Source organism: Cryptomeria japonica, chromosome 4 (genome assembly GCF_030272615.1).
Source record: "Cryptomeria japonica chromosome 4, Sugi_1.0, whole genome shotgun sequence".
NCBI classification, from domain to species: Eukaryota; Viridiplantae; Streptophyta; class Pinopsida; order Cupressales; family Cupressaceae; genus Cryptomeria; species Cryptomeria japonica.
The window spans coordinates 721,391,016-721,416,123 of NC_081408.1; the positions used below are offsets into that span (position 1 = coordinate 721,391,016).

The 25,108-nt window shown below is 36.4% G+C and overlaps 2 protein-coding genes across 2 annotated transcripts; both read left to right on the forward strand.

The window, feature by feature from the left end:
- The first annotated feature begins 4,666 nt into the window (after positions 1-4,666).
- On the forward strand, positions 4,667-6,049 carry LOC131032080 (xyloglucan endotransglucosylase protein 1). The gene is made up of 4 exons (XM_057962999.2): positions 4,667-4,903; positions 5,035-5,135; positions 5,227-5,420; positions 5,537-6,049. The coding sequence occupies exons 1-4, from the start codon at positions 4,741-4,743 to the stop codon at positions 5,913-5,915; spliced, it is 837 nt and encodes a 278-aa protein (XP_057818982.2). The 5' UTR covers positions 4,667-4,740; the 3' UTR covers positions 5,916-6,049.
- Positions 6,050-9,186: 3,137 nt separating this feature from the next.
- On the forward strand, positions 9,187-10,649 carry LOC131032079 (xyloglucan endotransglucosylase protein 1-like). The gene is made up of 4 exons (XM_059220105.1): positions 9,187-9,513; positions 9,611-9,711; positions 9,824-10,017; positions 10,137-10,649. Exons 1-4 carry the CDS (start codon positions 9,351-9,353, stop codon positions 10,501-10,503), a joined length of 825 nt encoding a protein of 274 aa, XP_059076088.1. The 5' UTR covers positions 9,187-9,350; the 3' UTR covers positions 10,504-10,649.
- The last annotated feature ends 14,459 nt before the right edge of the window (positions 10,650-25,108 follow it).

Below are 25,108 nucleotides of genomic sequence, written 5' to 3' on the forward strand. Positions count from 1 at the left end.
GGGACATATACACTTAATTGTATTTATGAATAAAAACTAAAAAATATATATTATATTCTGACTTTGAACTAGTTAATAAATACAACCAAACGTGTATATTCTAATATATAGACATTGGGGAAGAAAACTACTCTTGAATTTGTTCTTAATCAAGATTTGAAAAAAATAGTTTTCACTCCTTAGTCTATAGAGAATAGGAAGAATGTAAGAAGATTGGAGACCTCAAAGACTTCAAGGAATATTCATTTATGCAAGGGAAAATTGAATTGAATATTATAAATGATTGACATTGTAGTACATTTGGTATAAATTACTTCTTTTTAGTTCCTGCCTTTAAGGAACTATTGGTGAGGGTTAGATTTAACTTCTGAATAGTTTTTTTGCTGTTCCAACCAATCATGTTTCATATAAGAAATTTCATGAAATGCAGTCTCCGTTTTTTGCAATTTTTAGATTATTGAAGTAATCAATTTTTAACCATAATGCATTACTAAAAGAATTTTATGTCTTGTGATTGGCTCAAATTATTTGAGCGAAATGGTTGTCTTCATGTGAAATGAGAATTATCTTAAATGCCTGAAGTTGCTTATTGGCTAGTCTTCCGGTCACTGCAAGATCTGAAATTGTCAGAGGTTGCATAGATTACAAGGCATGAGAAGGCATAAATATAGAGGCGTGGTAGAAAATTGTCAGAAAAATTATTTTTTAAACAAATCTCGAGGTCAGTCAGGCATTGTCTGGTAGCTCACCGATACATCTCTACAGTCCATTAGGTATCGAGTTTCAATTGGGACCAATGAACAACAAATGAATATATTATTCGTTTGAGTAACAATCCGATTGATCTTCCTCGATTTGTCACGATTTTATTTGCCACATTTCAACAGGAATGAACACAAATGTAACATTATTCAGAAGAGGCCTGTTTATGGCAAATAGGAACTATCCATCCAAACTAGTCTTTTTTTGGTGATCTGGCATGTAGTTGGGTATAATCCTTAGGCAAGATTTTTACACAACAATTGTTGGGAAAGAAAAAGTAATAAAGTATAGATCGATAAAGATTTGACCCAAAGCAATGCATTTGAATAAGAAAAATCTATGGCAGCGTCGTTTTCCTGCAACTATACACACGAAGTTTCCTGAAACCCTAGCAGATCGAATGGTGGCGCATCACTATCTCTGGGTCCCACACTCATATATATATGCAGTCCATTTTGTCTGTCCCCAACTAAAAAGGAGTCAACATGATTGTGGGATAGGTTTTTGAGTAGTTTTTATGATGAATAGTGAGTATGTTTTTGGATTTTTTATTTTCATTTATGTATTTATATTTAAATATTTTATGCAATTTGTAAAATTATTTTTCTATGTTCATGTTCTGATATAGTTGGGGGGTGTCACCATAGAATTATAATTGTAGTGGCGGAGATTCACTGAGACATTCTCACCAGTCATTTGACTATGTCTCTGCCTTTCTCACCAACAAGTGGAACCCTGGTCTTGTTCTTGACACCGATATGTATTATCTGTTGTATCAATCTGACTATGCCTCTGCCTGTCTCATACATGTTGCTTTACCACCCAGACTACAATGTATCTGTTTTTTGCTCTACCACCCAGACTACAATATATCTGTTTGTTGCTCTACCACCTAGACTAGAGGAGGATTCATACTCCAGTGACACTTTACCATCCAGACTAGACTATTGTCTTGACTATATTCTAGTCTATGCTCTAATGATAATCTTCATTAGGACTAGTGTGATTTTTCTATTTAACACACCCACTACTCCCATTGTAGTTTCCTGATGTAGAGCAATATTAGCTAAGGAATATTTTTCTTCAGTATGAATGTTATCTGTGTTCACGGTTTGCATACATGTCAATTAGGTTGGTCACATACACGACAACTAAGAAAAAATATTATAGATCTCACTTGCTGAAGTCCATAGCATGTCAATTATTATAGACATTTGCAATCTGCACCCACCTTTGCAGCACTGGGTAGGAACTAAGCTGCTCTGCAGCCCTTGTTAATAATGAGAAAGAAATGATTATTAAGAAAGAGGATTTAATGGGCGAGAGTTATCATAGTTCTAATAATGGTCTATAGTAAAGATTTTTTGTTTTAATTTTTATTTTGTTAATTATCAAATTAAATATAAATTATTAATTATAATAAAAAAAAACATGAAAATTTCTTAATATATGAGTATTGCAATATAAAGTTTTATTATACTTCTATCAAGATTCTTATTGACAAAACATAATTAAATGTCTATCCTTTAAATCTAGCCAATTTCTTCATGTTTTTATACTTTGTAACAATGCTTGTGAGTAACTCTATTTTTAATAAAATTAAATGCTTCATTTTTAAGAAGGGGTCCAATGACCATTCATGTTCTAATAATTGTTTATTAGAATTCACTAATTAGAAGTCCACTAAGAAATTATCAAGTGGGCCGATAGCCACCCACTAGTACATGCAATAGCTTAAAAAGTTAGTAATTAGAAGAATTGTGTAACTTTACTAGGGCATTTGTGCATAAGCATTGTATTAGGTGGGAAAATTTTGTGGAGGTCAAAGTGAACGATTAATGAGGTGATAGAGATTATGTATCAAATGTCAACTCGAAATTACCACTTTTTGATCCTTGTGCGCATAATGAAGCCCATAGCTTTTGTTATTGCCCTAAAGCCAAAGCAATAACCAATATTACATACAGGGTAATGATGAGATAATGTAGGAGACTTTAAAAATCTACGATAAGAAATTGTTGTTCAATATAACTTTTATGAAAATTGTGCACTTCATTTACGTCAAATCTCTCATTATAATCAAAAAGTGGAAATCGAGTTCATAAGTGTTCCAAGAATACTATTTGTTTTTCTACATGTGTGTTGATTTTTCTTAGCTTTTTAATGAGTTCACATGATCATCTTGAAATTATTGAGGTAGAGATTTTGCTACCATGTAAATGTGCTAAGTAGGGTTTTTAGTGTGTCTATTTTCCTTTCAATTTTGCATGTCCATTATTTTTTAATATCTCATTTTGGGCTTATTTAAGTCTCTTTTCTCTATCACGTTGTGTTAGATTTTTTACTATATAACCAATGAATAAGGCACCAATCTTGCTAGATATTTTGGGTCCCTTTTATGTCCCTTGTAGTCCTTTTTAATGGACAAAGCTAGCCATTGACCTCATTCTTAAACTTTATTTTTTAAAGCTTTTCCATGCTTCTTAATCTTCACATGTTATTGAGTCAATTTGTCTTGTGCAAAATGATCAACCTTTTAGTTACAAGTTGTTAGTACTAAAAATCCCCCCCCCAAAGCATCAATAGTTTATTTAAATCAAGTTGTCATATAATAATTGCTTGTTAATTCATGCTAAGGTGATGGTGCATTGGACCAAGTCTCTTTGGCGAAATATAGGTTGTTGATATAATTGTTCATTGAATTTGTAAGCATAAGTTCATCCTTTTAGAAATTTGCCAACAGTCTATATACGGTATTCTATGGTGATTATTACTCTAAGAAAGTTAAGAGATAATTTGTAGGCATATTTTTTATTCATCTCCAATAAATATGTTGAATTGACCAAAGTGATTAATTTTGTGCACATTTGTGGCCCATGGTAAATAATTATCATCAAAGTGGTTTCATTAAAGACATTGAAAAATTAATTATGAAAGTCACAAATTAATAAAAGGGCATTTTTGGTATCATGTGATTATCTCTCCTACATTTGTCATTTGTAAAGTGTCTAGAAATGGTTGTGAGATTTGCCTAAATATGATGAAGATATGTATTACCATAGGTGTTGGGGTAATGTTCTTGTATGATTGCTAGAGTCCTAGCCCATACTTTCCCACCTTGTAGGTGAAAGCAAGGTCATGGTCAATCTTCCATACAAGATCGTGGATCCTAATATGAAGTCTATCAACCATAAGGATTTAGGGATTGTGCTTCTTATCAATGGTCTTAGCCCTCTAAACCACCTTTGGTCCCTTCTCATGGATTTGATGCTCTTGGTTGATCATATTTTGACAAGTTTTGTCACTTAGCTTGACAATTTTCCTTTCTTACTCAACAACTCATATTAGATCAAAAAGAAAAGTGCTCTTATTGATTGGAAGTCTATTGATGATAGTGCTATTTTTATCTATATATGTCGTAAGCTTAATGCTCATGATTCCTCTCCTACTAATACTGATCTTTCCACTTAACAATTTATTTGTGTTTACTATTGATCAAGTGAAGGCATTGCGTTTGTCCCACCCAATAATTACTAAACAATTTTTGTCTTTCTTTAAAAAAGCAGTGATGCGCAAAATATACTATTCCAATGATTATAACCTCCTACCAAATGGTCCCTCTCATTCGTTTGTAGAACACGAATAAAAAAACCCACCTGTTCGGAGTTTGACCGATCAGTGGGCACTGAGAGGTCAACATCCAACACAGTGCATTGTGAGTAGCCTCGAACTGCACCCAAACTTATGGAATACAACTGTTTCATAATGCCAGCTGTAATCTCCTCTTGCTGGAACTCCGCGTGCAATAAACTCCAAAACATTGTTTAGCTGTAATTGCAGGACGCGCTCCAACTCATCCATTCATGACGACGCTAACCCTGCCTATATAAATCCCATTCATTTCTCTGCAATCACCATTACTCGAATCCTTACCTCTATCAGTACTCCTACACTCTACATTTTTGTTTTCAGTTCTCAATGGAACTCGTTTTATGTTTCCTCCTCTTAAGCCTTGCACTCTCATTCTCCCACCTTGTTTCTGCTAATTTTTACAATGACTTTGACATCACATGGGGAAATGATCGTGGCAAGATACTCGACAATGGCCAACGCTTGCAGCTCACTCTCGATCAGTCTTCAGGTATTTTATCTCTTTTGCTTACTGCAAAGTGTATATATATATGTGTGTGTGTGTGTGTGAGAGATTTTAACAATCTGCTGATTCCTGAACGGATGCTTATCTCCTCCCTTGCCTCTGCTGTATGAAAACAGGTTCAGGGTTTCAATCCAGGAATGAATATCTCTATGGCAAAATTGATATGCAAATCAAGCTGGTTCCTGGTAACTCGGCCGGTACTGTTACTGCATACTATGTAAGTCTGTCCCTTCATTTCAATCTGTAGCCCTGAAATTAGTAGTGGGAAGTTGAGCATGGTCTAATAAAATGTTGATGCCTTGGTGCAGCTGTCCTCGCAAGGGGATAAACACGACGAAATAGACTTCGAGTTTTTGGGAAATCTGTCTGGAGATCCCTATATTATGCACACTAATGTTTTCTCACAAGGCAAAGGCAATCGGGAGCAGCAATTCTATCTCTGGTTTGACCCCACTGCAGACTTCCACACTTACTCTCTGCTCTGGAATCCACAACAAATTATGTAAGTTTATATTGTCCTTGCAACTTCAAATCAGCTACTGAATGTCCTCTTTGGCCTGGCCCTCCAGTTTTAACATCATTATTGTAGTTATAATGTGTATTTCTGATATTGTGCAGGTTTTCTGTGGATGGAGCTCCGGTGAGAGTGTTCAAGAACAGCGAGGATTTGGGCGTTGCATATCCGAAGAATCAAGCGATGAGAATATATTCGAGCCTGTGGAATGCAGATGATTGGGCAACGAGAGGAGGTGCAGTGAAGATCGATTGGAGCAAATCCCCTTTTGTGGCCTCCTATGGAAATTTCAAAGCAGAGACATGCTCTGCCTCTTCTGATTGCTCTGTGAATTCATGGTATGGTGCAGAGGCATTGGAGTCGAGTGAGCAGCAGAAACTTGAATGGGTGCGCAAGAACTACATGATTTACGATTACTGTTCGGACAGTAAAAGGTTTCCACAGGGCTTTCCTGCTGAATGCACTCGCCAGGCATCCAACTGAGTTCAAAGGACCAACATACTGTCCCAAGTTCCATCAAATTCTTTTATTCTTTCATTTTTTGTAAGGGCTAAGAGGCTACATTTGTAACGAATACCAGTCAATCGAATATACATCTCAAATTGCATTTGTTATCATTTTAAGAGTTTTTAAATTTCTTTCCAATGTGGACTGCTGCTTTAGCTTCCGTACGGTTTCCGCGTTTCGTGGGGATGTCGAACTCTTTAATAATTAATAATTCAAAGTTTCTTGGCGTTCACGTCTGAAGTGAAGCGTCTACGAATCTCAATATGGTCATTGAAGACACTTGTAATTTTAATTTTAATTAAACTAGCAATGGTACCTTGGTGTGCAATGGGTACGTTGAACAGGTTTGGAATGTCAATTAGGGAAAATTTTGGTCTAATTTTTTGTATACATGTGTTGTACATGAGGTCAATTGATACATAGAGATATACGGTTACAAAGAGATGGATGTGCAATGAGCTTGAGATAGAGGAAGAGATGGAAGAAAAAATATGGAGAAGTAGAGATAGATGTAGATGTCTAGCAATAGGAAGAGGGAGAGAGAGATGGATGGGTAGAGAGAGGGAGACATGTCTAAAGATAGAGGGGAGAGAGAGGAAGATAAAGGTAGAGATGAATATAAAGTGAGAGGAGAAGAGGTAAACAAATATATAAAGAGATTGAGAGATTTTGAGGGAAAGATATATATATATAGATATATATATATATATATATAGAGAGAGAGAGAGAGAGAGAGAGAGAGAGAGAGAGAGAGAGAGCCAAATAGAGAGTAGATATAGAGATATGAAGATGAGATAGAGAGGAAATAATAAGAAAAAGAGGGAGAGATGAAGATATATGTGAAGAGAAGGGTGATAGATTTGAGATAGAGGTAGAGATAGAGAGATACATGTATAAGAGAAATTGAGGGAGGAATAAATAGAGAGATATAAAGAGAGGAATGAAGAGAAAGGTATAGAGATAGGTAGAAGGGGAGAGAGGGAGAGAGGGAGAGAGAGATGGGAGATAGGGGGATACATAAAGAGATAGATAGATATGGAGATATAGGTAGAGAAATATATGGATAGAAAGAGATAGAGGAGTGGGAGGGAGGTAGAGGGAAATGGCAATAGAGATATAAAGTAGGAGAGATATAGATGGAGATAAATATAAAGAGATAGAGAGGGGTAGGGAGAAGGATATATAGAGAGGTCTAGAGAGATAGATGAGTGGGAGGTAGGTAGAGGGAAATGACAATAGAGATATAAAGTAGGAGAGATATAGAGGGAGAGATATAGATGGAGATAATTATAAAGAGATAGAGAGGGGTAGGGAGAGGGATATATAGAGAGGTCTAGAGAGATTGAGGTAGAGATATGAATAGAAAGGGATAGAGGAAAGTGAGATGAGATAGAGAGATAAATAGAGATATGGAGATATAGAGGAGAGATGGATGAATGAGAGAGAGAGAGAGAGAGAGAGAGAGAGAGGGGTAACGATAATGAGACATAGATAGAGAGGGGGAGGGTGGGATTTTTTTAACAATCTTGGGTTTTACTTTGTATCACTTGAATGGCTTCAAGCTTATTTGTCTTCTAAAGAGTCACGAGAGGACTTTGGAATGAATAAAGAGGCTTTTTATAAGCTACCCAAGTGGAAGCAAAACAAGTAAAATATCGCTCTCAGCTTATTTTGAAGTCAATTTGGGTAATTGGAAGTTGGAAATAGAAAATTTTAAGGCTAATATTTATTAATTCCTGTAAGAATCTATATAAATATATTATTCTATGGATTCATTCTACAATTTTTTTTTCATGAAAAAAGAAGATTTTTTAATTTTATGGGGTGAAATGACAAAGCATTGTAACATGTTCACTAACCTAGAGCTTGATGTCACTCTTGGAAGCTTGTGCGTTGTTACATCTTTTGCATAATGTTAAATCTTTGTTTGTAGATCTTAATTTGTATTTAGACAAATGTATGGGGACAAATATATGCAACAAAAACTTGTAGCAAGAAAGGAGAAACATTTAGCAAAAGATCGAAAAAGGAATAGGGAAAATGATGCATAAAGACTAAAGAGAAAGAAATCTAGAAGAAAGCAATAATAACACATTAGCATGAGATAAAGAACAATGAGCTTTAATGCATTACACTACTATTTGTAGGGTTGGAATGAGATTTGCCATTTAAAACCCTAGTAAGAACACTTTCAGCTAGCACCTAATTCCCCCTACCAATAACAAAATCCAAATATTGACCTCATTATTAGTCTTTCCCTATATTGCACTAGGCTGCACCATGCCTCCAATAGTTGGGATTCGAGATGTAGGCATATATCCAAAATCTAGAAACATAAACAAGACATGTGAACTATTTTATGAATGCCATTTTGCGTGTTTTGATTGCACTCAAGATAAAACAAACATTTGAGGAGTGGAATTTACAATGCAAATTATTATCCATTGATCACCTAAAAACATTAGTCTAAATTTTTACACACAATTTCCAAAACGCATTAAAACATTAGAAACATATCAAATATTTTCTTTTGCTTGACTTTTTGTGTGAGAATTTTTTTTCCCTTGAATTTTGTAAATAGAAAAAGCAAAAATCTTTGCACACATATGAAGAAAAAATGAAAAATAAGACGGAAAAAAATGCAAATATTTCCTAGTGGTGGAGAACTTGTGATCTTGAAAGAGAGGTCATAAGTTCAAATCCCACAAGGGTAAGGTATGTAAGCCTCGTTTGTAGTGCAGTTAGGTACCTCCCGCAAGGAGTACGAGATAATCCCATATTGCTCTAACCCATGAACTATAAAAGCCCTTTCCTTTCCTTTTATTTGAAAAATCAATGCGCTGCAAATCATAAAAAAATCTTATTTCTCTCCTACTGACACAATTTTCAAGAAAGATTAGTTGTTAGTTGCATTTACTGGAAGGAAAACATAAGTCTCCGGGTATATAAACAAAAGACCAATAAACAACTGAATAAATAATTAGCTTTACATAAAAAATATACCATTAAAAATGTGTCTTTCTAAAAAGAGACCCTCTTTGGCATTTGACCGATCAGTGGACGGTGAGATGTCAACATCCAAGATACTGCACTGTAGGTAGTCTCGAACTGCAACCAAGTTATGGAGCACAACTGTTTCATAATGCGCAGACCTTTGCCAGCTCTACTCTCCAATTCCTCCAACTCCGCGTTCAATAAAACCAAACACCGTCTCTACCTGTAACTGTACCTATTACGCGCTCCAACTCAGACACTCAACAACTCCCTCTGAAATTTCTCGCAACTTTCCATTCCTTTTCTGACTACGCTAACCCTGCCTATAAATCCCATTCATCTCCCTCTGCAATCACCACACCACATCCTTGCCTCCATCAATAACTCTACATTTTACATTCTTGTCTTCACTTCCCAATGGCACCCATTTTATGTTTCCTCCTCTTAAGCCTTGCACTCTCCGCCTCTCACTTTGTTTCTGCAAATTTTAACAATGACTTTGACATCACTTGGGGAAATGATCGTGCCAAGATACTCGACAATGGCCAACGCTTGCAGCTCACTCTCGATCAGTCATCAGGTATTTTACCTCATTTGCTTACTGCATATATATATGATTTCTACAGTATGTTGAACCGATGCTTATCTCCTCCCCTGCCTCTGCTATATGAAAACAGGTTCTGGCTTCCAATCCAAGAATGAATATCTCTTTGGCAAGATTGATATGCAAATCAAGCTAGTGCCTGGTAACTCGGCCGGTACTGTTACTGCATACTATGTAAGTTTCTCCCTCCATTTCATTCTGTAGCCCTGAAATCAGTAGTGGGTATTACTAGTATTGTTGTGGGAAGTTGAGCATGATCTAATAAAATGGTGGTGTTCTGCTGCAGCTCTCGTCACAAGGGGATAAACACGATGAAATAGACTTCGAGTTCCTGGGAAATCTGTCTGGAGATCCCTATATTATGCACACCAATGTTTTCTCACAAGGAAAAGGCGGTCGCGAGCAGCAATTCTACCTTTGGTTCGACCCAACAGCAGACTTCCACACTTACTCCCTGCTCTGGAATCCCCAACAAATTATGTAAGTTAATATTGTCCCTGCAACTTTAAATCAGCTAGTGAATGTACTATTTGGCCTGGCCCTCTACTTTAATTAACATCATTTTTGTAGTTATAATGAGTATTTCTGATATTGTGCAGGTTTTCTGTGGATGGAACTCCGGTGAGAGTTTTCAATAACAGCGAGGATTTGGGCGTTGCATTTCCGAAGAATCAAGCGATGAGAATATATTCGAGCCTGTGGAACGCAGACGATTGGGCAACCAGAGGCGGCGCAGTGAAGATCGATTGGAGCCAATCCCCATTTGTGGCTTCTTATGGAAATTTCAATGCAGAGACATGCTCTGCCTCCTCTGATTGCTCTGTGAATTCATGGTACGGTGTGGAGGCATTGGAGTCGAGCGAGCAGCAGAAACTTGAATGGGTGCGCAAAAACTACATGATTTATGATTACTGCTCGGATAGTAAAAGGTTTCCACAGGGCTTCCCTGCTGAATGTACTCGCTAGGCATCCAACTGAGTTCAAAGGACCAACATACTGTACCAAGTTCCATCAAATTCTTTTATTGTTTCATTTTTTTGTAGCGATTTCCATATTTGTAACGGTTGGATCCCCGTCAATCGAATATAGATCTCAATTTGCATTTGTTATCATCTGAAGAGTTCCAAAATTTCTTTCAACTGTGGACGGCGGCTATGCACAGCACCCACGATCTACTTTTGTCTGTGTTTATAAAACAATTAAAAATGAAAAATTCGAATGAATTTGCACATTAAAAGTCTGGTAATTTGTCCAATAAAACGGGCTGTTAAATATTTTTAGCCGATAGAGGATATATGGTGGGAACCCCATTGGAATTATCTCCTGTCTGACGCTGGTTTTTTTTGGTGTTGCCGGAATTTCATTGGGAAACGACTACATCAGATACATTCCAGAAGAAAGGGGGTGAGCCTTGTTGCTGTAGATGATAATTAAGACGCTGATTCTGCTAAATTTGGAAGCGCCAGATTTTAATCCTGTGAGGTTTTCCCTGAGGCCTGGAAGAGAACGCCTGCAAAAGTGCCACTCACTGCACGCCCTCGCGGATTCCGAAATCATTAATATGAATTTACTTCGCCTTATCGACGAATTCTAAAATGGCGTGATTTGCAGTTAAATGTGCAAAGTTTAAATAGGGGCAGGCGTCATTTAGTGCTCGGTAGGCCAGCGCTTGTTCCGCAGGCTCCATTATTTCCACATCTCCGCATATCCCTCGGGCAAAGTAGTTCACTAGTCTCTGCTCTGAAGAAGAACAATCTTTTACTGGAGGCAAAGGTACATCGGATTTTGACCCCCCACCCCCAAACAAAAAAAAAAGATTTTGGATAGTAATTAGGTATTGTGGGTTCTATTATACACCCAAGGTTAGTGTTGCTCAATACCTGTTTAAAGATGTTCCAATAACCATGCACTTAAAATTGCCAATATTTATGTACAAATGCTCGAGTAGTTATGTGCTATGGGTGTCAATATTTGTGCACAATGGGTCAATTATGGTAAAAAAATGCTAAAAATGGGTGGCTATTAGTACATGTGAAATTTATTAATGGGCTTTTAGTTTTTTTTTTTGGTTTCTTTAAAGTTAGTAATTGAGGGGTTGTTGGGTGTGCAAGGAGTGAACGTTTATTAGGTACTCTTCTCCCATTACCTTTTTTCATTTCTTGTGATTTTTCCACACTCCAACATACAAAAAGTATATCTTCCTATAAGTGTAATCATTGCATCTGAATTATGTGCAAGTGCTAGTTTTAATAAATATTTGGAAAATAAAAAATATTTTTTTCTTTTTTTTTCTATTAAGAGTTAATAATCTATATAATGTAAGAAGATTGCTGACCTCAAAGACTTTTGTTTTGAAAATAGACCTCAAATAATTGATTTAATTCATTTACATAAAAAAGTTTGAATATTTGATAATCAAAACCCCAAATAGTAACTTTCAGGAATTTTTTATTATTATACAAAGTATGTTTTAGGAGCTTGATATGCATAGAGTTAGGAAGCATAGTTATCCAAGTCCTCACCCCTACTATATCCTACCCAAACATTAAGGATATTTATTTCAATTCATCTAACTTTTTAGGGAAAATTAAATATACCAACAATCATACTTGAAGATATACACATCAATGCGCGTAATATGCATGTTACAAGAGGTTTTATTATAGTCTAATTAATTTGGTTTTTTAGAGAAGACATGACTATATTCTATTAAGGAAGTATTTATTGATAAGTAATATTTTGATGTAAATTAATAATATATGCCAAGCATTTGTAAATCAATATGTATATAATTGTAATGGTGAAATTCTCATACCATGCAATTTTGTATTTAGTTTTGTGTTTGTTTTGAAGAAATGTCTTGATACATGTACATAGTGTAGACACCTAAAAATGGTCAATGCTTGCGGAATCATACTTTAACATTGGCACATTGCCTCATTTTAGAGTTTTTGCATCGCATTAACATTTCTCCTATGTTGCGCACTTGGTTTTTATCATTTGCGAGTGTCGAGTCATTCTTCTGCACTCTTCATTTGTCTCGCTTTCGAATTAGGTCTTGTCGATAACAATTTTCAGTCATGATTTTGGTCAATCTTGTCAATCTCTTATCAACTTGTCAATCTCGTCAATTTTGCGATCGATTTGTCATCGATCCTTGTCCTCTTCAATCATGTCAATTGGCGCATATCAATTTGGTCTCTTTATCAATATTGGTCAATTTGTCAACCAATTTCAATTATTTATCAATAAAGTCATTTATCAATTCAAAATCATGATCGAATCAACATCAATTATCTTTCATCAAGACCTAATTGTCGTCTTTGCATTTCTAATTCATCTTCCAAGGTTTTATGATTTATTCATTTAATCTTGTTTGGCATTTTCCCTCTAGGTTAAATAATTTATTTATTTATCCTAAGTCTTCTTGTCACAATTAAATGTTTATTTAATTGGCTAATTAATTCCTCCTATTTTTGTAAATTAATTAATTAATGAGAAATTATTAATTAATTTACCTAATTTGCATCAATTTCCTAATTTCCAAGTCATTATTTCCAACTTAATTTTCTAATTTCTCCTAAATTCCTAAATGTCTATTTCTATTTCAAAATCTTGTCATACATCTTTGCATAGCAATTTGTCATAAATTGTCATAAATCCTTGCATAGCAATTTGTCATACACATGTCATAATTTTGCTATTATTGATTTGAATTTCCATTCGAATCATTTTCATGCTAATCTTGTCTTTTCTCCAATTTATCTATAAATTGGATGAATTTCTTCAATCAAATCCCTTGATTCTTGATCCCTAATCAGATTATCGAATTTCTAATCACTTTGTCAAATCACACTTCGAGTATTCTTGTGTCAATGTCAATCTCGCTTTCACAATTAGGTTTATGCACTTGAAGGTGAGATCCACAACAAAAACTATTTGGAGAAGAAAGAAGGACAATGGAGCCGCATGAAGGAAGCATTTAGATCTACATCTGGTTTGCATAATCTTTTTGAATGTTTCAATTTTCATGTCTCTATTGAATGTGTTTAGGATAGATCATTACATTCTAGCTTTTTGTGATTAGGCTAAATTAGTTTTTATAATGCTTGTGATGATTTCCGAATTTCCTAACGTACACATAGTAACTCAACATGCAAAGTCAACCTCATCCCTCTAGCGATTTAGCCATCTACATACACACATATCTCTATACACTTAGCCCTATCCTATTCTTATTCACACACATCTAGACATTTTCCATATTTGCTCATTCATAACATTCACTTATGTGTCTTCTCTCATTTGTCTATTAGCCACCTAGATTTGATTGATATCCACTTTAATTTGGCTATTATCCAATTTTGGGACACTTCATTAGTCACAAGGGGCAAGCTTGTGGTTGTGAACTTGTCCCCTTTCACTTTCAAATTAAAAATTAAAAATTTGGGCTAACTTACCCCATTCACCCTTCTACCTTAAGCTAACTAAACACATGTTTGTTGCAATTTGATGATGCAAGCTAATATAAAAAAATAAAAATTGATGCATTCATTATGATCATCAAAAAATTCATTCATCCTAGAACATTAGAGAAATTAATAGTAACACATTTGGATTAATTATAAATGACTAACATATCTATATACTTAGACAACTTGCTTACTATTTTTTATCTTGTTCACTTTTTGGGATTGATGTTGGGGAGCTTAATTCTCTATGATATTTTGAAAACCCTTAAGGTATTTCTAACCCCTATATATTTTACAACAAATCAAATATGAGAATTAATCAAGTGAAATTATAGACCAAAACATCATTGATCATAAGGATGCATTTGAAATCAAAGTACATATTTGTGACCTTGAATTTGTCCCAAATTCATAAATACATTCCCTTTGATAGAACATTGTTCTAGTGCATAATTTGAGACACTTTATTGGCATGAAAACATCATTGTCTAAACATGCATGATCTTATGGAGAAATCTTCATCATGGCTCTCATGTTTTGTCATTGAGTTAAATTGCACCTTTATCTTCTTGTAGTGTCATAAAATTGCACCCTTTGCAATTTTGACTGCATTTGGGGCCCTCACCTTAGTGTTCTCATCCCCATGCTTGATTTGGACCTATTTATGCCTCTGCCATGCAATAAAAGTCATATTTTCATCTTGTGCCTTGCTGGGCCCCCTTAACCCTAGCCCAATTTAGGGTAAAAACAAGGCGTGGCACCTTTGGTCCTCACTGGGACCATGGCGCCATGCCACGGTCCTCCCTAATTAGGGCCTAATTTGAACCTTAGGCCCTATCCAAAATTTGGGCGGGAAACCTTCCTCCCTATTGGCCTATGTCAGAAAATTAATATGTTTGACAACAAGAAAGTATATAAGAAGGTCTTCCCCTGTCATTTGGGCAGGAGGTGGATATACAAAGATAAGAGGGAGATCTTGACACAAGGGCGAATTCATTCAAGCATGGCAACATTCATCATCAAGCATTTCTAGAGGTCTTCAGGGTTGCATATTCTTCATCTATCCATTGTGGAGCAACATTACATCAATAATTTGCAAGCATGTATGTCTGTTAGGGTTTTGTCATGTTCATGCCATTTCATACAACATATGTGATTACATTCAAGAAGCAAAGCATCATCATCAATCATTGTAGATCTGAGGTATACATTTCCATTATTTATTTCAGTTTTTGCAACATTTCATTCAAGGTTGATTCTTCAACCAGGGTTTGACTTAGGCAAACCCCTATTCCCAACCTATTTCTCTTTCTTTCTATGTGTAGAAAACATGTGCACAACTATACTTCTCAAAATAAGCTTCAGACTCAAAGACAGAACAACCCTTTTTAGTGTGCAGAAAAGTCGGAGGACCGTGTTGCTGTGTCCCGATCCCTTCTTTTTCGGGGCATTTTTGCAAGGTAGATCTGAATCAACTTATATTAATTAGATCCAGGTGCACGACAAAATCCCGAACCTGTAGCTCATTATTTTCTCAAATTTTGTCTCCAATTCTCAACATTTTACACCAAATCAGCACTTCAATTCACAAAAGAGGGAACTTAAATTAACAAAATTAATCCAATCCACTTAGTATTCAGTCCTTATCTGATTTGTGATTGAACCTAGTGGATTCTAACCCTATTTTGAATGTAAAGGACTTAAATTATAAAATTAGTGGTTTTCATCCTCCTTTGGGTGGAAACCCTAAAATTTTCCCCCTTTACACTTCTTATTTTCTTTCCTAGAATAACTTACATATTTATCTAATTTCCAATCCCCCTATCCACACTTAGTTAATCTACTTAAAAAAAATCCTGAAGATTCATGTTACCAATTTTATGTTACAAAGCTTGATGAAATAATAAAAATAGATACAAAAGGTCAAAATTATTCTCTTTTTATTGATACAAATATAATCCATCCATCACTATGGTTTTAAAGAGATTCTCTATCTATTGGTGCAATAGTAATAATATAAAAATAATTTATGGGAAAAGTGATGAATGGTATTTGACCAATGTTATGTAATAACTATGAAGTGGGTGAGTGTAGAATTCCCATGGACCAAACAATGGATATAGGGTTAAAAATGCATTTGTACTAAGCCAAAAATTGAAATAAATATTTAAATTCATGTATGCATTGAACAAAGAGTTGATTTTGGTAACTTGGTAATTGTTACCAATTTCTCTCTCTTGTCCAAATAGGTAATGTGGAGGTAAGGTCTTTGTTGTGCTGTGTCTTTTTTTTGGTTTAAAGGGGTCATAAAAGCGTTTCTTAATTTTTTAAATCTTAAACCTATCAAAAACAATCTTTACATGGTCATCAATTTTTTCATTTGACCATCTTTGATCATGTGTTGACCAAATTTTGACTGAGCATAACTCCTGCATACGACCTCCTTTTGATGCGGTTCAAGTTGCGCCAGAATCATGTCTGTGAGATCTTTCCAATAACGTTGGCTTCTTCGGATTATGAGACTGTAAATTTTTTGAGGTTTTTTGGATCCTCCTAGATCATTCCTCCCAATCGAAAAGCTTTTGGACTAGCAAAAGTCTGGTTTTATATGGCATTTGAGTGAGGACATTATTGCCTCACCTACCTAGTATCATCTGCCCTTCCAGCTAAAATTCTAAACATCTGACTAATCACAAACAAAATGAAAATGAGATAGCATTGCTGATACAATCAATTGTATATTCACCAATATTCATTGTCTTATCCACCATCCACATTGAACTAACAAACATAATAGAAAACAACAAGACTGAATACAATGATACAAAAGAAAAAGTATCAACGTTTTGGATCTCCTAAATAGGAATATTGTTAGAAAATGAATCATTCAAACCCGCTTTCACCACCTTTGACTGAAGGCTCAAATGTGATTGCAACTGATCCTCATACTGTGCTATCTGTGACACCTTATCACGATTAGAATCATCATGCTTAGTATCACTATCTATTGCAGACATTGGCGTTAATTTATTGCTTGCATTTAGAATCATCTTCATATGCCCTATGTTTCCAACAGATCTATCATTCTTCATGGAATGAGCTTTCACCATGCATTCTATTCCATCCTTATACAAATGATACCTGTTATGTTCTTTATAGAAAATGGCCTTCCTGTCATACAAATAAGGACTTCCCAACGCCATCATGCAAATGTCAAGTGGAATTACATCTAACTCTACCTCATCTACAAACTTGGATGTAATTGAAAATTGGAGTTTACATTGACTTGACACTTGTAACCGGGCATTATCATTCACCCAACCCAATGGATATGGCTTAGGATGAGGTGTTGTCTTTAATCCCAGTTTCTTAACAACTTGTTCAAAGATTAGATTCACTTGTGATCCACTATCTATGAGTATATCTATCTTACTTTGTTTTGCAATAACCCTTATATGAAATAATTCATTCCTTTTCCTCTCAACAGGAACTTTAATATACTCCACAGAAGAAGCACGGGAACGAGTACTAGCAACAAGAATGTTACCTTTAATACCCACAACTATGATCTTGGTTTCATCATCAGATTTTGAACCAAGGTCCTGCATGATAGCTACAGTTTTTCGCTTACCCTTTTGATCCTTGAACCATTTCGGCTTATGATTCGGATGCAATTTCCAACACTTGGTATCTTCGCGCCCTTTCTTTTTGCAGTGTGAGCAATAAGGCTTATCCTCTTCTTTCTTCATAGAGGCTGTCTACTGCATTTTGTCCTTCACTTTCTTGCTCCCTTTATGCTTACTGGATTCTAGGAAAAAACTGTCATGGCTATTCCTTGAGCTTGTTTCCAGATGGATAGCTTGCACACTAACTTCATCAAGGTTAGTTGGATTAAACATAAGTATTGTATGCTTCAAATTCTCACGTAATCCATGTATATACTTTAACAAAGTTTTTTGTGTGTATAAAGGAATACCCAAAATTAAATCTCTTTTCCTAAACTCGTGTATATTTCTGAACACTTTGTCCCTTTATCTTGCCTTAATGATTACCAGTTCATTACTGCTTTTTGCATGTGTCCTAATGGATAAAATTATGTTTTAAGTACAGATGTAAACTCAAACCAAGAAGAAATAATTTTACCATATCCGCTAAGTTCTTCTTGAGTTTTTCTCTCCCACCAAATTAGAGTTGTGCCTCCCAGGTGAAGAGTGGGGTATGTGCACAAAGATGGTGGTCAGAAAAGTGGACACCACCCAAAAAAAAAGGGAAAAACAAGAAGCGCATACACGGTTTTAAAATTTAAAATTCCCGCGTACGCACTTAGGTTTGTTCTTCCCGAGCCTAGAGAAGATAGCGCGTACGCGAGCTGCTTTTAGGAAAATGAGCACGTACGCATTATGCCTAGGAAAATGAGCACGTACGCACTGCTCATAGAAAAATGAGCGCGTATGCGCTAATAATCAAAATATAACCGTGTACGCGGTGCCTAGTAAAAAAAGTTTAAAAAAAAAAACTGGGTCTCATTTATTCGTGAATAGCGCGTTTTTTACCCATTTCTTCTCCTAAACCGCGAACGGGGTGCTAGATTTGTCCTCCAAGCTATGGATCAAGGTTAGTTTTTGTTTATTTTTGTCTTTCTTTCCTGTTTGTTCAATTTGTTTTACATTTTGAATTTAATTTCATTAATTTTGATTAGGTTTCTTCATTTTTTGTTTCACAAACTAGATTCTTCTAATCCAGAACAAGAACAACCAAATGCACCTCCTGAAAACACACAAGAACAACCCCCAATTCCTCCTTTTGACTGCACACCCGAAACAAATGAGCAATTAATTAATTAGTTAGGACAAAATACGTCTAAAATCAATAGACTGATTGTTAAATTGAAAACTTCTGAACTTGAGCATCATCAATCCCTTGCCACTAGCCTAGAAACATTAGCTAGTGGTGCCATAGTTGTTTCCACATAAATTACCAAATGGGGAAGGTTTAGGGATAGGTATCGTCAATTCTATGCCGATGGGCTATCATACGATGGAGTAAAAAACAAAAATATTACTAAACAACAAATATGTGCCCTTTTCGTTGATCCCAAAACTGGTTAGTCATTACCTCTTAATGCAAAGAGGTCTCCCATACATTAGTGTACCAATGTGCAGATGAAGAATCTTTTTTGGCAGAGGTGGTGGATGGTCTTTGATGATCCACCTTGTAATAATTATGAGGTGCTATTATATTTTTTGAGAAAAGTATATTGTGAGTTTGTACTCAATGTGCACCCAAACTATTTTGACATGAGAGATTTCCATGGTAGAGGTGGTGGCTCTGCCCAAGATAGACCTGGAGCTTGTAGGCGATTACTCACCCCCTAGCACCCAAACCCAAGGTGCATCAGGCTATCCCAGTAGAGCTGAAAGAGTCGATGGAGCTACAGACTCTTCAGGCGGCCACAACATTGACTAGTGCCATCATCCAGCATGGGACATCATTAGCACACCCTGTTATATTGGATGATGAGTCATTAGGTGGTGATAGAGAGCCCATCCAGCATATGTGTGTCAGTTGCTCGGGGATAGATGATGTAGTCGGTGCAGATGGATCCTCATCTCATCTATGCACGATTTGCGGGAGTAGATGTCAGGCCCACACGGTTGAGGATTTCGTGCTGACAGATGAGTTGATGGACATGATGTTTGCCCATGAGCCACAGACACAGGTGTGTTGATTTGAATTCATAGCATTTTATTTATCAGTCACTTTAAATTTGTAATTACATAAATGAATTTTCATTTATACATCGATTTAAATTGAGATAAATAATATGCATTTCAGGATGCAACAACGGTATCCCATACTCCTCCCCTAATTACTATAGTTGCAACTTTGATGCCTGAGGTATAAATTTTGTAACATGTTAAAATAGAATAGTACACTTTGAATTAAAAAAAATACAATATATACTAACTATCTTTAATGCTTGGTCCAATTTCTGGTTTGTAGGTGTTGACAGGGGACGAAATGTCCCATATTGATGACATCACGCTCTCAGTGATCGATTTTGGTCTACAAGGCTATACGGTATCATATTTTGTACAACCCTTTTTATGTATTATTTTGATGAAATATGCAAGTCATTTCATTTTAGATTTTTAAAATTATGTTTAATTTATTACTAATATCTCATGTTAGTTTTGTTTTTTTAGGGTACCCCCTTCACATCTAGGGCTCGTCATAAGAAAAAGGATTCCTGAAAGACGCCAAAATGTAGGAAGAAGGTAATTGAACACACTTTTAGTTGTATAATTGTTTGAAAATGTTGAAATCAAGTATTAGTTGGGGTTTGTAGATTGATTAGTGTTTTTTGTCTATTTTACATGTACATTGGCCATTGAGCTATGTGGATTTGTTGAATGCACCTGATTCGCCCCTGGATCAAGAGAGGGCAGAGGCATGTATCTCTACTTAATTTTCTTGTTTTCATGATTATATGCACGCGTACATGTGAACTTGTGATATATTATAATCTTATAATTTTTTCATACAAGAAATATCCATTCCTATTTCATCAATGATGAACCCTCCTCCTTGCACTGGAGAAGCATCTCAGGATCCGGTACACTTTTGTTTGATATGTAAAATTAATTGTTTTTAACCTTCAATACTTATCGTTATATTAATTGTATTTAATCTTTGAACATTTTTTTAATAGGTAATAGTGACAGTTTCTACATCGATGGTGAGCCATCCTCAGTCTATTGGAAAAACATCTCAGACATAGGTATGTCATTGTTCTCTATATTATAGCTTTTAAGTGTTTTAGATATCTTTATGTTAGTACATTGTATTAATTGTACATTTAATCTACAATAGACCCCTTCGCGGTACGACCATAATGTGGATCCATTTAAGTATGTCATCAAGAAAACTCTTAAGAGTGACAAGGAGAGGAGAGCGAAGACATTAGTTCCTAGATCAGTCGATGAGGTAATCTACATTTCAATTGCAAAGGAATTAAAGTTAAATGCATAGTTATGTTATTAATTGTGAACTATTTTCTACAGAAGAATTCTAACTGGGCTTTTGAATTGTGGTTTTGTAGCCATCTACAGAGCCGCATATTGCATCGAAGAGGCTTGATTTTGATGATCCACCACAAGTTTAGGATCATATAGTGTTAGTTTTGGTCATAGAATGACCAATACATGTAGATATATTCTACATTTTTATTGTCTATCGATTTGGACATGGCATATGCCACATTTTTGTAATACTTGTATTGACTTGGCAGACATGCCTTTTTTATATATATAAATATCGATATTCGATCCAATAAATGTGTACTGAGTTCATTATTTTGTATTCATTGTATTTTGTGGTTGTCCTTTTATAAATTGAAACGAATATTTGCATATGTAATCAACAATATGAATATAAACAACAAAAATATATGATATAAAACATTGCAATCGTGGAATATGATTTGATAAAATTTCTAAAATGTTGAATTAACCCTACAAAACTCCTTGTATTCAGTTCATTATTGTGTATTCGTTGTATTTGGTGGCTACCCTTTAATAAATTTAAATGAATATTTGCATATGTAATCAATAATATGAATATAAACAACAAAAATCGACAATATGAATATAAACAACAATATGTGTTTGGTGCGAGAGCACCCTCACGCTTGCAATGGTCAAATTTTATTCGTCGTGTGCACAAATCGATGTCACGAGCGCGTCTGGGTGGGCAGGTTTATGCTAGGCATTCCTTTGTTGTGCATCCCAAAGCACCGAAACATTGAGAGCCATACCATACTGGTACGATCTCTGAAGTGCTCTGAGTCCAAAAAATTATCAAAATTTGACGGACTATTTCTTCAAATCCAGGACACATATAGTCAATCCGTTTGAACTCATGGGGTCGCGTGAGGCTCCTCTACAATGGCATGTATCGATTTTTGATGAGTCGGAGCTATTTTCAATTGGTAGCATTGTTTCGCCTACTACAAAAACTGTTAGTTCCATGCAATGCAAAGTTGCCAGATTGGCTAGAATTGATTCAGTTCGTCGTGTCCACAAATCAACATCGTGAGCACGTCTAAGTGGACAGGTTTACGCTTGGCATGCCCCTGTCGTGCATCCCAAAGCGTCGAAATGTCGAGAGTCACACCATACCAGTGCGATCTCTCAAGTGCCCTGAGTCCAAAAAATTGTCAAAATTTGACAAACTATTTCTCCAAATCCAGGACACATATGGTCAATCCATTTGAACCCATGGGGTTGCGTGAGGTTCCTCATCAATGGCTTGTTTCAATTTTTGACGAGGCGAAGCCATTTTCGATTGGTAGCATTTTTTCGCCTATTGCAAAAACTATCAGTTGCATGCTATTCAAAGTTGTCAGACTGGCTAGAATTGATTCGGTTCGTCGTGTACACAAAATGGTGTTGCAAGATCGTTTGGGTGGGAAGGTTTACGCTAGGCATCCCTGTCATGCATCTTAAAGCACTGGAACATCGAGAGTCATACCGTACCGATGCGATCTCTCAAGTGCCCTGAGTCTAAAAAATTATCAAAATTTGACGGACTATTCCTTCAAATCCAGGACACATATGGTCGTTCCGTTTGAACCCGTGGGGTTGCGTGAGGATCCTCTACAATGGTTTGTCTCGGTTTTTGACGAGTCAGAGCCATTTTCAATTGGAAGCATTTTTTTGCCTGCTAGAAAAATCATTAGTTGCATGCAATGCAACGTTGCCAGATTGGCTAGAATTGATTTGGTTCGTCATGTGCATAGAACTGTAAAGCGGAAAATCGCGATCGAACCCTAGTTGCTCTCCCCTCTTCCAACTCCGAGGAGAGAGAAAGGAGATTCACTAGGGTTGATGGTTTTCACTTAGGGGAGAGACTTTACATTCAAAAGAGGGGTTGAAACCCACAAGATCCAATCCCACACAATGCAAGATTGGATGCTAAATGTGTTTCAAGGGTTATGACAGCAAGGCTACCCTCTTTTGTAAAGAATGTGCATAGGAGAATTAAGCTAGGAATGCATAGAAAGTGATAAAGATTCGCTTATAAACTGAGTTAGGGATATAGGATGAAGCTGCGGACCTGGAATTAGCAGTAAAATGTCGATACGGCATTGTCCTGCAAATTTGAGCAAAAGTTGTCGGGACGATGGTGCCCGGCGCCACGGTCCTCCGAAAAATCCACAAAACGAAGGGGGATCTGTTCGTCTCTGCACAAGGATTCCAGATCTTCAATTTCAGCCGCGTACCTGCAACCTACACACAGAAAAGCGAAGACGATTGGGGGGTTAGGGATTAGGGGTTTGCCTTTAGGTCAAACCCCAGTTTTGGAATTAACCAAGAAATGAGCAAGTGCTGTAAATGTAAATGACTGTAAAACAAGTACTAATACCTTGTTCTAAGGATGTTTGTATCCTTATGTGCGAAGGTATAGATGTTGTATGTTGTTGTAGTATGTTGTATGTGATCTCCTCTTCAATGGTTGAATCCTTGTCTTGAATGCAACACTTAGCCTTGAATGGAGACTTAGAAGGAATGCTTGAATGCTTGAATGTTTGAGTATAGTTTCCACGCTTGTACACATATGTCCTTCTCATCCATTTATTTTATGCCAAATGAGAGAGAAAAATGTAGTTTATATACTTGTCATTTAGGGCTGATAGACTGATTTTCCCGACCTTAGGCCGACCAGGAAAGTTAATTTCCAAATTGCAAACAAAAAGACCCGAGACCCCTTAGGAGACCGGGCCCAAAATAGGACCCAGGGACCAGGGCGCTGGGCGCCATGGTCCTGGGGACCAGGGCGCTGGGCACTCTGGTCCCACCTCCCGGGACAGCAGGGTGCAAGGAGGTTCAGGCCAGGGTGCTTGAAAAATGCAGTTTTCAATGTCATAATCAAGTTTCGGGGTCTCCATTCAGGTTGCGTGTTGCGTCGCCATCGTGAAGACCGAAATGCAGTCGAAATTGCAAGTGTCGCAATTTTAGGACGCTACATTTAGCCCCCACTTTAGCGGGAGTATGTATGCTCATACTTCCGGTAAAGTACAAGGAAACAACATTGAAAGACTTTCACCACGTCAAGGAGGCAAGACACACCAAGCCCCCAGTGGACTAAGGATCTTACGACTTCGATTGACAAAGTAAAAGGGAAGATCACGAGGGAGAACCATGACTGTCAGTAGTAAGGTTCCCTCACTATGAGTCATGCAAGAAAGATATCAAAAAATTTCAAGGCAAGGCTGAATTTGTCAAGAAATTTTCAAGTATCTTGAAAAGATATGAACGGGATGTATGCCCCCCTACGTTAAAGCGATCGCACACGCCTCACCGGGGGTGATTGCTTTAAGGTAGTGATACATATAAGAAATGAGAAAGGAACACGTTATCACAAGGATTTAGCCCCCAAGTGTGAGATAAACCCAAGGATAATAGACACAAAACACAAAGCACGAGGTGACTTCGCTTTCCTTGGGGTCAGTATGCTGTATGATAATTCATGTATATGTATCATATGTATGTATGCATAATTGTTCTTCATTCCCCAATCAAGGAAGGTCACCTAGAAGAAGGGAACACATGTGTCTTTTGAGTCAACATGAGAGAGACCAAAAGAGATCTCAATGTTTTGCATCATCCTCAAGTAGACAACACTAAGGACAACAAATAGAAGAATGAGAATAACACATAGAAGAAGTAACAAAAGAGAGGGGGAGAGAATCTGCTATGCTAATGAAACTAGTCTAGCACGTCATCTACCCCCCGATCTTGCTGATCAATGTTTCGGGAAGGCAGGGAACACGCTAGAGGAGGAACATCCAACACAGCAGATGGAGCTATCACAAGATCCAAACAAGGGATATGTTCATGTTCCGAGCCACGTTGTTCTTGTCTAGGAGCTAGGATAAGTGCTTTAGAAAATTCATTAGATAAATGGTTATCAACATCAACAAGTTCATATTCACTATCAGAAGCAAGAGGAGTAACATTTTCATCATGAATAACATTTTCATCTATATCATCATCAAGATTTATAAAAATAGGATCTTTAACTCGCATAGGATCAAG

Coding starts and splice junctions, on each gene's coding strand:
- LOC131032080 (XM_057962999.2), top strand. CDS start 4,741: ATGGAACTCGTTTTATGTTTCCTCCTCTTAAGCCTTGCACTCTCATTC. Junction 4,904..5,034: donor CACTCTCGATCAGTCTTCAG/GTATTTTATCTC, acceptor GTATGAAAACAG/GTTCAGGGTTTCAATCCAGG. Junction 5,136..5,226: donor GTACTGTTACTGCATACTAT/GTAAGTCTGTCC, acceptor GCCTTGGTGCAG/CTGTCCTCGCAAGGGGATAA.
- LOC131032079 (XM_059220105.1), top strand. CDS start 9,351: ATGGCACCCATTTTATGTTTCCTCCTCTTAAGCCTTGCACTCTCCGCC. Junction 9,514..9,610: donor CACTCTCGATCAGTCATCAG/GTATTTTACCTC, acceptor ATATGAAAACAG/GTTCTGGCTTCCAATCCAAG. Junction 10,018..10,136: donor TGGAATCCCCAACAAATTAT/GTAAGTTAATAT, acceptor GATATTGTGCAG/GTTTTCTGTGGATGGAACTC.